At 45.9% G+C, this 12,232-nt stretch overlaps 1 protein-coding gene across 2 annotated transcripts in view; it reads left to right on the forward strand.

The window, feature by feature from the left end:
* Positions 1-12,232, forward strand: part of PAOX (polyamine oxidase) — a 382,337-nt gene that overhangs the window by 257,151 nt on the left and 112,954 nt on the right. For both annotated transcript variants that reach the window (XM_085608703.1, XM_085608704.1), the window contains exon 5: positions 6,071-6,326. In XM_085608703.1, the coding sequence (XP_085464829.1) occupies positions 6,071-6,326 (256 nt within the window). The remainder of the gene's footprint in view (positions 1-6,070; positions 6,327-12,232) is intronic.

Consider the following 12,232-nt stretch of genomic DNA (forward strand, 5'->3'; position numbering starts at 1 on the left):
TCCCTTAAACATCTATCAATAAACTGAGCAGTTTTAGGATCAAACAGTCCTGGAGGAAACTTCCTGGGTTTTTTTGTAACCAGAGGATGAGAGTCAAGAGAATCCTCTGATAAAATGCAGTCAGACTGATGGACATCAGCCCGAACAGAAACTATATTCTTGTCCTTGATCAGGCCCTCTGAGAAGCCTGCTGGGGACTGTCCAGCCTGGAAAGCTAGAGAAACAGCCAAAGTGGAGGGTGTAAGCCCCAGTGGGGAATCCTGAAGAGGTCACAGAGCATGCAGACCCAACTCTTCTTCAACAGTAGAAATTTTGTCACTGATAGCCCCGACTGCGGAAGACAGGTAGTACATAATCGTAGACTTAGAGCAAGCACCGTTAAGGGAAGAAGTGCAGGTCGAGAAAGCCATTTTATGCCTACCCATACCTTTGCTATGTTCTTAACTAGATGAAGAAGAGTGTGGCCCTGTCAGGTCTCAGTCAGGCGCAGACGAGTTTGTGAAGGTCCACCCACCACTCTTGCAACACAGACTTATGGGCTTGGTGGTTCAGCTGCTTAGTAGGAATCATGGTATCCCGCTCAGCGGGCCTGTGAAGCCACTGAAAAAAGCTGCTTGGCAGCCCCTCTTGCAGCATAGCGTTATGGGCTTGGTGAGTCAGCTGCCCAGCAGGAGTCACAGTGTCTCTGGTTGGTTCCTGATAATGGAGATGCCTCCAAATGAGTGTGACTCAGAGAACTAAACAGACATTGCTCTAGCATTGTGTGACACTCTCAGATTAAATTGGTAAACTGCTGAAGATTGACCCTTTTTAAAACCTGGCCCACTCCTCGATACAAGCCTTTGCCTTCTTGTATATAATCAGGTGAATTATCCTGTTGATTAAAGGAATGGTAAATGTTTCCATCATGAATGTCTGCAAGACCAGACTATGAATTAATGCTCTCTTCACCATGTGTGCCCAGCTCGTCCACACTCCAGAAAGTGAAGTACCTGTGATTTCCCTTCATTCCCAATATTTGCTCTCCATTGTTAGATTAGAATACCTCTGCCCTGTGTTCCAGTTTTCTGCAATTAGAGATTGACCTAATAACAGCCCCTCTTCCCCCACCATATCACAGCCACCAAGCAGAGAATAATTTTGCTTTGCATTTTGACCTCCATAGGTTATGTTTTAAAAGGGCTTTCAGATTTAGACCTCTGTGCTCTGAAGCTAATCTAGAATGTAGTTGGTATTGCACCATATCAAACTTACATTTCATTGACTTATTCGTCAGTCTCAGTCCCAGTCCTATTCACATGGCTAAATCAACCTGCCTCGTTGATTGCACTGTAGTTTACCTGTCACTCATTTGGCCAGATAATTGGAACAGGTTTTACACAAGTCCCATGATCTCTATATTTTGCAACTATGCTTAATGGATAGACTATCTTATTTAAGCGGTGGTGGCTGGCATCTATGGGGAGTGGCGAGGCGCGCAAATGGATGGTGCGTAAAGATAAAAAACACTTACCTGCGACACGTCTGACTCCGACCCCTTCCTCGCTGCAAGACTTCCTCCTGCAGCATGACCCCTTGAGAAGTGCTTTAACTAATCCTGGTGCTGCTCTCATGCTGTGAATGCAACGCCCTGATTGGAGGGAGCGGCCTCACGCGCTGCTCCCTAGGACACTGAAACCCTGCACTTACTATTACCCAGGTTTCAAAGTTTGCATGTCTGTCTGGCTGTAGCAAGACAGCCGGCCAAAAAGACATGTGCACTTTGAAAAGTGCTGAGGAAGCCCACCCCGCTCCCTGCTGCTCATATTGAACAATAAAATTGTAATAAACCAACTTTATTACCATTTTATTTTTCAGTTCTGGGGCATGGAGGTGCATTTTAACCAGTGAGTCAACGCTCTGCCGCTGAAACGGAGGAGTCACCCCTGCATTTAATCAAAGTAAAGTTTGTAATGCCTGCTTTTTACTCAGTGGACATGTTGCACTGAACGTTGCACATCCATCACTACACAGCTGTGCCGCTTCATTAATCCCTTTGCTGCTAGGCCTCCTTCCCGCCCCCCCCCCCCCCCCCCCCCGTGATAAGCCTTTTTTTGGCTATTTGGGGTAGTTTGCGCTCAACAACCAGAGGATTCAAAAGGTACCCAGGGTTTGTGGATTACCCTGGAAGGAACCGAGAAACAACCAAAAAAACTGCTACATTTGGGGGGGGGGGGGGGGGGGGGGTTTGGTGAAAAAGTGCTGCAGAAGAAAGCGTCAGTTTTTTTCCATGCAAATGGTATCACCAAAGGGTATGTGGTGCTAAAATCACCATCTTCTCAGCTCTCAAGAACAGGGAGACTTTTGTCAGAAAAACAACATTTTCTACACAGTTTTGGTATTTTACTGGGACTTAGCTTATTTTTCCTACTTTTTATGCTTTCAACCTCCTTCCGGTTAGTGGCAAAAATGGGTGTGAAACCAATAATGGATCCCAGAGAGCTATACATTTCTCAAACATAGACAACATTTAGAATTTAGCAAGGGGTCATTTGCGTGGATACTTTAAGGTTTTCCTATAGAAACTAACAGTTGAAATAAATAAATATTGAAATTGAGTTAAAAAAAACAGCCATTTGTGCCAACTTTGTCACCTGCAACTTCTTCTAAATGTGGCAGATTTTTTAAAGCAATATACTGTTGCGTCCGCTGAACCCTTCTGGTTGTGGTGCTATATAGGACTTGTAGGTTCACCAAGAGCCTGAGGTACCCAGAGACAATAGCTGAGCTGTGCCCTTGCAAGGGTTTTTCATTGTGTACCGGGTGTACAGCAATTCGTTTTGTAAAATATAAAGAGTGAAAAATAGGTATCAAGGACATCTATGTATTTTTTAAATTAGAACCAAATATAGAGTTTAAATGCAGTAGTTATTTGCACATCTCCGAAATTGTGGGTACCCTTACTAGCATAGCATGTGAATTAGAGCACATTTTTCAAAATGCCCTATTTTGTACACATTGTCTTGCATTTGGAAGGCAGAATTGCATAGAAAGTCAATTGGTAATAACACTTGTTCTGCAATTGTGTGTTCCCCTAAGTCTCTCAATAAACATGGTACCTCACTTGTGAGGTAGGCCTAGTGCCTGCGACCGGAAATGGCCCAAAACGCAACGTGGGCACATCACATTTTTCCAGTGAAAACTGACCCTTTTTTCGCAATGTGCCTAGCTGTGGATTTTGGACCCTAGCTCTGCCGGTACCTAGGGAAACCTAGCAAACCTGTACATTTTTTAAAAGTAGACACCCAGGGCAGGGAAATCCAGGATGGGGTGATTTGTGTGGCTCTCACCAGGTTCTGTTACCCAGAATCCCTTGCAAAACCTCAAACTTTAAAAAAAATAAAAACATATATTCCTCACATTTCTGTGATGGAAAGTTCTAGAATCTATATAGAGCCATAAACTTCCACCCACCCAGCATATTCCCAAGTCTCCCAATAAAAATGGTACCTCTATTATGTGGGTAGTACTAGTGCTCGCTATAGAAAATGGCCCAAAACGCAGCTTGGGCACATCACATTTTTCCAGTGAAAACTGACCCTTTTTTCGCAATGTGCCTAGCTGTGGATTTCCTCGCACAGCAGGCACCTAGGGAAACCTAGCAAATCTGTCCAGTTTTTAAAACTAGACACCCGGGGGAATCCAGGATGGGGTGACTTGTGTGACTCTCACCAAGTTCTGTTACCCAGAACCCCTTGCAGACCTCAAACTTTGCAAAACAAAACCATTTTACTCAATTTTCTGTGATGGAAAGTTTTGGAATCTGCTGGGAGCCACAAATTTCCACTATTCCAGCATTTCCCTAAGTCTCCAGATAAAAATGGTACCTCACTTGTGTGGGTAGGCTAGTGCCCGCGACAGGAAACGCCCCAAGACGTACTGTGGACACTTCAAAATTATCGATCGCAAAGCTATCTGGTCTTGGGAGAGGGGCGCCTACATTTTTGTTCCCGGGCTCGGCAGCCATTAAGGGAAACCTACCAAACATAGACATTTCTGAAAACTAGACACTCAAGGGAGTGCAGGGAATTGTGGCTTGCATGGATCTCCCAACATTTTCCTACCCAGATTCCCCTGCAAACGTGAAATGTAGCTAAAAATAAAATCACATTTTCCTCACATTTCTGTGTGGGAAATTTGTGATATAACCGGGCTGACACAAATTTCCTACCACCCAATGTTCCCCTAGGCCTCCTGATAATAATGGTACCTCACCTGTGTGGGTGGGCCAAGTACCTGCAACAGGGAAGGGTCCAAACCGTATTGTGGAGACATCAAAATTATCTTTCACAAAACTATCTAATTTTGCGTGGGAGTCATCTGCGTTTTTGGTCCCAGGCTCGGTGGCAATCTTGGGAAAGCTACCAAACCCAGACATTTCTAAAAACTAGACACCCAGAGAGTCCAGGAGAGTGTGGCTTGTATGGATCTCTCAGCATTTTCCTACCCAGAATCCCCTGCAAACCTCAAATTTAACTAAAAAGATCACTGAAGGGGTTAAGCATGACCATGCTCACAAAAGCATCTGTCTCTAATCGCAAGTTGTATCATGAACATAGATATTAGACAGAATGTTGCATACACCTCCAACACAGCACAGACATGTTTCATTGAATTGATATTTACAAAGCTCTTTGCATATTTTTAGCTAGGCTTAATGGGAAAGATGTACGAGAGTACAGCGACTCGCAAAGTAGGGTTAGCGACTCGCTATTAGGAAGGGGTGTCCCTTCCTAATAGCGAGTCTGAAACCTATGTAAGAATGTTTTGCGACTGCAATTACTAACAGTTTTACCACCCTCTTCAAGAGGGTGGTAAACCATTCGCAAAATGGAAGGGGTCCCCAGGAGACCCCTTTACCTTTGTGAATGGGTGCGCAATTTTTTTTTCAGAGCAGGCAGTGGTCCCAGGGACCACTACCTGCCCTTAAAAAATTAAACAAAAAGTTTTTTTTTTTTTTAAATGCATCCAAGCACACATAAGGTAAAAGGATGTCAGTTCAGACTACATTATTTTGGCTATATGTCTGTATGTGTTCTTAATTAATCTCGACATGATGGCGGGTAGACATTTGACCCAGACGAATTGCACATTAAGTGTTGTATCTGTGTTATCAGTCGAATGACTTAATGCTTTCACTGATCTTATAAAGATAAAGTCAGAGGACGCCTAGCTAACAAACATCTGTAATTCAGATTCAAGATTTCCCAAGGGATGAACAAGCGTTTTACAAATACACATGTAATATTATTCTTTTTCCAGAAGCCAATAGCACTTGCTACCACCTTATGCATCTGGCAGGCAAGTGTGTGCCCGAGCCAAGAAGATAATTAAGCCTGTAGAATCTCTCATCACAAAGTGACAACTCATTAAAGTTGATACTGTTACTGACATGTACTTTCTCGTTCACTCTACTGACCTCTCACCTTCACAGGCCTTTACCAGATTCTGGTCTGCAATGTAAACCTCACAACCATTGGGAAAGTCATCTGCAGACTGCCAAAAGATCTGCAACACATTATCAGTGGCAGATTGTGTGCTAAACAATTGCCAGTAACAATAGAATTTACCCATTTGTATTAGTCTTCTATACCCTCTTCGGCAAAATGATTTAAAGCACCATGACATCACCAAATTGTAACTATATACATACAAATTCAAACACTATCACTTTTATAATCATAATCATATATGGTACACATCAACCTCAAGTGATTTAATCTTTCAGAGTTTCCTACTGATTCTGCTAAAAATGTAGGTAATTAAATCATGGAGAGCACAGTCAAGTGAAGGGTGGGATATACAGAGGAAAAATTTAAATTTCTAGTTTTTGAGTCTCATGACAAAACACTTTTCCAAATATGGTGGGCTCCTTGTTTGCGTTCCCAGTAACAACAGTAATGGCTTGGAAACTCTTATGGAGAACTGTACATTCTAGAGGCCACCTGTAGTTTGTTGTTATTCCAAGAGCAGACAGGGTGGCGTGTAGCTGTTTTACCACCACATCATTGCCAATTTCTTTGTCTTTCAGGCATTTTGAAAGAGAAGTATGCCACACTCCTGGATCCGCCACTGTCAGACAAAAAACTACAAGCAATCCAGAAGATGGGCTTTGGCACAAATAATAAAATCTTCTTGGAGTTTGAGACTCCTTTCTGGAAGCCGGATTGCCAAGTCATTGAATTGGTATGGGAAGAAGAGTCTCCACTTGTGAATGTCCAGCCAGATCTGCGCACAGATTGGTTCAAGAAATTACCTGGATTTGTGGTACTGCACCCACCAGAACAGTACGTATTTGTTCAGTATCAGCAAAACAGTGGGCACCAGCAAACTTTTAAGAGCTATTTTAAAGCCACACGAAGGGGTGGGGCACCTCGTCCGGAATAATCAATAGTCATAAGCACTGAATTTGCACACCTATGCATTAGATCTAGGAGTTCTTTTCAATATATAATATACACCCACACATACTTCCTCCCCTTTAAAAAGAGAGAAGCGTTTCGGCTATAACAGCCTTTTTCAGTCTGCAAAGTGCCATACTTACAATGCATTTATACTTTGAAATTGCATAAACATGAACAAAATACTATCAAATATTCATTAGCATTATATCACATTTATGCTCTATAAGAATATATGTGCATACTTTCAGCGTAATCACAGTGTTGACCCAAATTACCGTGCTGTAAATTAGAAGCTTTAAGAAAAAATGAAATTAACCTTTTTAACGTTTGAATATTTTACATGTGACGGAATTACTTAAAATGAAACAACAAAATATTCTCTATCAAGATGTAAATGCCAAATGTTTGAACACTACATAAAGTTTACTTTGTTTTGTGCGGATGTTCCCGTTTGTAACGTTCGTAAGATCCGGCTTGGTGCACCTTATCAATAAACTCTGCACGGGCTTACGGCAGGGCTTCCAGGCGTTGTTCTTGTGTCAGTGACATGCACTGCTCACGCTGAGCCCTAGCTGAACTCACCATTTTAACAAGCATTTGCAATGGAATAGGTCTCGCATTTGTCAGAGTTTGAGCTATTGGTATTGTAAAGGGCAATGAATTTTATTTATGTGTTTTGGAAACCTGCAAGCGGTGCGTAAACACGCACTTTGTACTTATAGCCATTGCTTACGAGACGCAAGGCTGGCAGCAAAAGAGGCACAGTTACTTCCAGGCTTGCTTCTAGTAAGCAATGACTATGCACCGCTTGCAGGTTTTTCAAAACACATACATAAAAGGCATTGTCATTTACAGTGCCAAAAAAACTCTCGCAAATGCGAGACCTAGTGCATTGGTCCAAAAACAAAACAGCGGGCCCCCTAAAGTACCGAGGGGAAACATATTGTAATATCAGTCAGAAACAACTTCCGGTGCGTGGATGCAATTAGGAGTGACAGCTAGATGTCTGCTCGGCCTGAAAGACTCGCGTCCAAGCGCCGCAGACCTTCTTGAATGTAAACAGTGGGTCTTTGAGAAACTGGCAGCCTGGACACAAAGCACCGGGTTAGCTGGCCGTGGTGATAAGCATGGGTTTTAAGTCAAGAAAACAGGGTATCACTCTGTCTATCTATACCAAACGTTGTTAAGCGGGAGAGCGTCTTCCGGAATAGTATGGCTACACGGATCTGTTACACCGTGCACTGTTTCATCTGCTGCTATCGCTAATTTTCCATCTAAGAATGACTGCCGCCTCAAAATGTTACTTGTTTTAACACAGTGAAAAATGTGCTCAAGCTCACCAATTAACTATAAAAAAATTAGCGATTTGGTTTTGTCTTTTTTATTGTTTTTTTTCCGATTCACTAACTTAATTCAAAGTCTTAATGTGTGTCTAATCTAGAATGTTGGCAGACAGGTAAACGGTTGTGCTAGTCTGCTGTATTTTTATGTGATTGAGGAGAAGAGACACCAGCGGGTTGTGTGTTTCATTAGCCACGGTATCACTTGGATTCCCAACCACCCAGTTGAGGCCCTACCTTATTGCAAAGGGTAAACAAAGACAGAACTGGCATACACTCAAAACAACACAAACATCACATTGATGGGTTCTTACAACATTCGGCAACTCTTGCCACCTTTGGTTAACTTCCACACACATCGCTTTACCAGCAGTGGGCATGTACAGTACACCATCCCGGAAGATGCCCAAGTGCCCGGATGCAGAGCCCTAGATTCCGCCATCAGCCACCGAGAATACTGACCCACAGCTCACTGAAGCGGACACGGTCACGTGACACAAACGGTCTCGTTCATACAGTGACACAGCGCACCCCTTCACAGCAGCGCACTCCTTCACAAGCCGACGCAAAACGAGTGGAGAGTCGCCTCTCGCATACTGAAAGTGCTGCGATGCCAAACTGGGAGAGTCTGTGCGCTATAAAAATTTGAATAACACACCTTGGGAGTAAATATTCCTCGCCCCTTACTCTGAGGGCAGCTTCAGTCTCTGATCCTCTCCGACATTCTGGACACGCATCGATCCCTCGCAGGGGGTCTATTATCGGTGTAAACACGACCCCCCCTCGCCCCTCCAGGTCGCCTTGGTGATCGCCACGAGAACACGTCCGCACAGAACTCACTCCCAGCGCAGGAATCCTGGAACTACAGAAGAATGAGTGTGTGTTCTGCAGCTTTTGTCAACTTCTGGAAAACTGTAACAATAACAACGCTGGCCCCAAAAGATCTTGTTTATTCATTAACATCAAAAAGAAAACATGAAAACTCTCCCACTCACTCTGCATCACAGTGACAGAGAAAACAAGCGTGCGGTGGGATCGTGTGAGCGCTGAGAGGAGACGCCATATGCGCGCAGAGACAGGGCAACTCTGTAGGAAAACAACATTTTTAAGAGAGTGTGCCCTGATCAAAAAAGCAAAATGCCTCAACTGTTTAAATCGGATAATTTATATTCCACTCAAATAAGCGCTTTATATTTTAAGTTGAGAGGGAGCCTACCCCTTATCGTCCACCCGGTGTTTTATTCATGAGGTGGGAGCCCACTCCGCGTTTCGCCGCCGCAGCCCGAGCTGTTCTGGAAGCCTTCTCCGGGCCACACTCAGCGTGACCCGGAAGTCAGGCAACCTTGCCTGGGACATGGGCGGGGCATGGAGCGCGCGGCTGGAAGTGTCCGGGGCTCCCGTGAGCTGAGGGAGCCCACTCTGCCTTCGTGAATTCCACATACTGCAGCCGGAGCAGGATTTCAGACGGGGCTCCTGTGAGCAAGACGGAGCCTGCGTGTTGCTGCGCCAGTGACCGGGTGAAGAGGCGAGTTCCCCCTGCCATCGAGGAGACCAGCCGGGGAGCAGCGCAGAGTCCCCACCAGAGCCAGTGAGTTGGGTTGAACGGGAGGCATGTTCTACGTGCCCACCGGCCGGCTGATATACATGCAGCTGACAAAACACGCCGCGCCTGGACAGAACATGTCCACGCCTATGGTGCGAGCAGGCGTTGTGATAACGCCGCGAGCCGTACGCGTGCACATCTCCTGTCTGTTAAGCTTCGGCACAGACAGTCGATGTGCACGCGTACAGCTTGCGGCGTTATTACAACTCCTGCTCGCACCATACGCGTGCACATCTCCTGTCCAGGCCGTGCCGTACGCATGCACATGTCCTGTCCCCCATCGAGTGCAAGTCGACAACAATAGATGTCGCCTAGCGAGCAGTGCATGACGCTCTAAACTCTAAGAAAGTCTTTTAAGTGCTGCAAAAAAGCAAAAATGAAAGGGTGTTAACTTAGTGTAGCCGTCATTTCAAGCAGGACTTTAGCTTCGCTCCCAAAAGTCAGCATATTATGCGGTAAAAGTAATCAGTATTCCATATTTTGAGATATGAGGTTTGCTTAGTAAAGAAAGCATGGTTTTATTTGTGTTACAAAACATTTGGGATTGTGTGGCTTTCTCCTTTGACATGTGTCCGAGCCAAAACTTCACGAGTTAAAATGATATATTTTTAACCTGCACTCAGTGAAAGGAATAGTACTTCATGTGAACAGAATTATCAGAATTTTGTAACAAAGATTTATGGGGGTACTGCCGTACTACCCTCACCCCTACTGTCAGCGCCAATACTGGGGCTGTGTAGATTGTCCCCTGCGTTCGGGTGTGTGAGATCTCAACATCTAATGAGTGTTCAGGGGATTGGGGGAGGAAATGCTTCACACCCAAATACCTTCCTTCCCTGGGGCGGAGAGCTCTTGTCAAAGGGTGGCTGCGGTAGAGATGCCAGAGCGGATCTCAGCTTCTATAGAATAAATCAATTTTATAGAGTCACTGTATCTGAGCTCCGCTGCCGAGGCACCATTCCAGTGCAGCTGGAGGAGACAAGCAGTGAACTATAGGCTAAGAATGACGCATGTTTAGCTTTAAATTAAATATATTGAGAATGAGACCTGAGTGAATGTGAGCCACGGCCACAACGAGTCTCAGGCAGCTGGTCTCAGTGGCAGCTGAGCGGAGCGCTGCACAGAGGACAGCAGTGATAAGTCATCTTAGTTAGAGTTACAACCGGACTTTTACTATCTTTTTGTTGTCACTTACGTTCCTGACAGGTAAACTGGCTGCAGTCTCATATCTTGTGCTGCGTGAGCAATGCCCTCAGCTCTGGGCACCCAATGCTGCCCCCACCGCTGAAAACTTCAAGAACTCCAATGCCACCGAGCCTCAGTGGCCCTTGGTGAGATTAACAAACAGATGAAGGCTCTAAATTCTCAGCCTGATGCTCATGGTTGACGCTTACCGCCAGCCCGTAGAAAATGGTTACCATCGCATCCTATATCAGCTCTGCTCAGAGCAGGGAGCTAAACTCAGGCAGACGCTCTACATTAGTTATGCTTAAAAAAGTGGGTTAGTACAGACCTGAGTGTCAGTGATTGTAACCTAAGCAACGACAAGTTTCCAGCAGCCGTCCGCTCACGGGGCACCATCTGCATGATGAAAGGCACAGGCAGCGCTGCGACGAACGGCAGGCTGCTTGTGCCAAACGAAACTTATTAGCATAACTACCGCTCGAGATCGCGTCGTGGGAACCCGACCACTAGTGCTAGTGACTTCAGTCCTCCTGCCTCGCCGTAATTAATGACACAATGTTGCAGTCACGTGACACCAGGTCACTGGTAAAGCAGCAGCCTTGGCACCGAAGCAGTCCCATCGCCCGGCCTCCACCACGTCCCCAAAATAACATCGGCCTTGCAGATTCCCGGGCGTCCCGCGAGCCGTGTGCAGCGCTAAAGATACATTTAAACAAGCGCTGCGAGCGGTAAATTTCAGCAAGGGGAGACGCAGGTACAACGGTCTCTGCCATCAGCTCTTCAGCGTTATGGCGAGGGCATGGGAGACTACCTGCACAGTCCTCCGTTCCTCTCCATGTGGCTCCGCTGCACTGCAAGCTGGAGCCCGTGATTGATTGAACTGGAGGGGGAAGGGTGAACAGGGGGGAGGAGGAGCAGGGTAAATAAAACAAGAATGAAAGCAGAACCAGCGCGGCGCTCATGAGAAGGCACCGCGCTGGTAAAACAAGAAACCATTAGGTTTGGTAGATTTGGCGAGAGGATGTTTTATAATGGAGGAAGGCAGAAAGTGGGACGCTCTGGAGAGAAGAATACAGGGGATTACAGAAAACACAGATAGCGTTGTAGTGGGACACCCTGAGTTGTGCATAAAAGCACTGTACGGAACAAATAATGGTACTCAGTACCATACAGTACCGGCGGCATCAGCCCATTTAAAGCACTGCCCCTCGTCAGAATCCTATGTTCTGGTGAGCGTCAAGAAGTGACAACTACAGAACGCAATGATGTGTCTGAGTGGCGTTTTCTTCCTCACCCTGCCGCCGCTGCCTTGGTCACTGCCCGAGTCAGACCAGCCCGCGGCCCGTGGACCAGCATTGTACCTCAGAGGGTGACTCTGAGCTCCACCAATCAAGCCTCAGCTGTTGAACCGCCTCAGCAGCCACGCGCTCAACTCCACGCACTGCAGACAAGTCTAGAGCACTCACCTCTAGCTGTCCGTTCGATTCATCCTCGACACCGGCCGACGATGCTACAATGCCCTGGAAGTCACAGAAGTGCTGCCCAATGCCTCTCCCCCACACCGCCCGTGGCTGTTGGCGGGGGTGGCTCAGATGGCCGCGGTTTGTTGCTCAAAGTTCAGCGTGCAAAGTGAAATTAAACCAGGAAGAGAGCACGTCATC

This window comes from Triturus cristatus, chromosome 1_2, assembly GCF_964204655.1.
Source record: "Triturus cristatus chromosome 1_2, aTriCri1.1, whole genome shotgun sequence".
Taxonomy (NCBI): domain Eukaryota; kingdom Metazoa; phylum Chordata; class Amphibia; order Caudata; family Salamandridae; genus Triturus; species Triturus cristatus.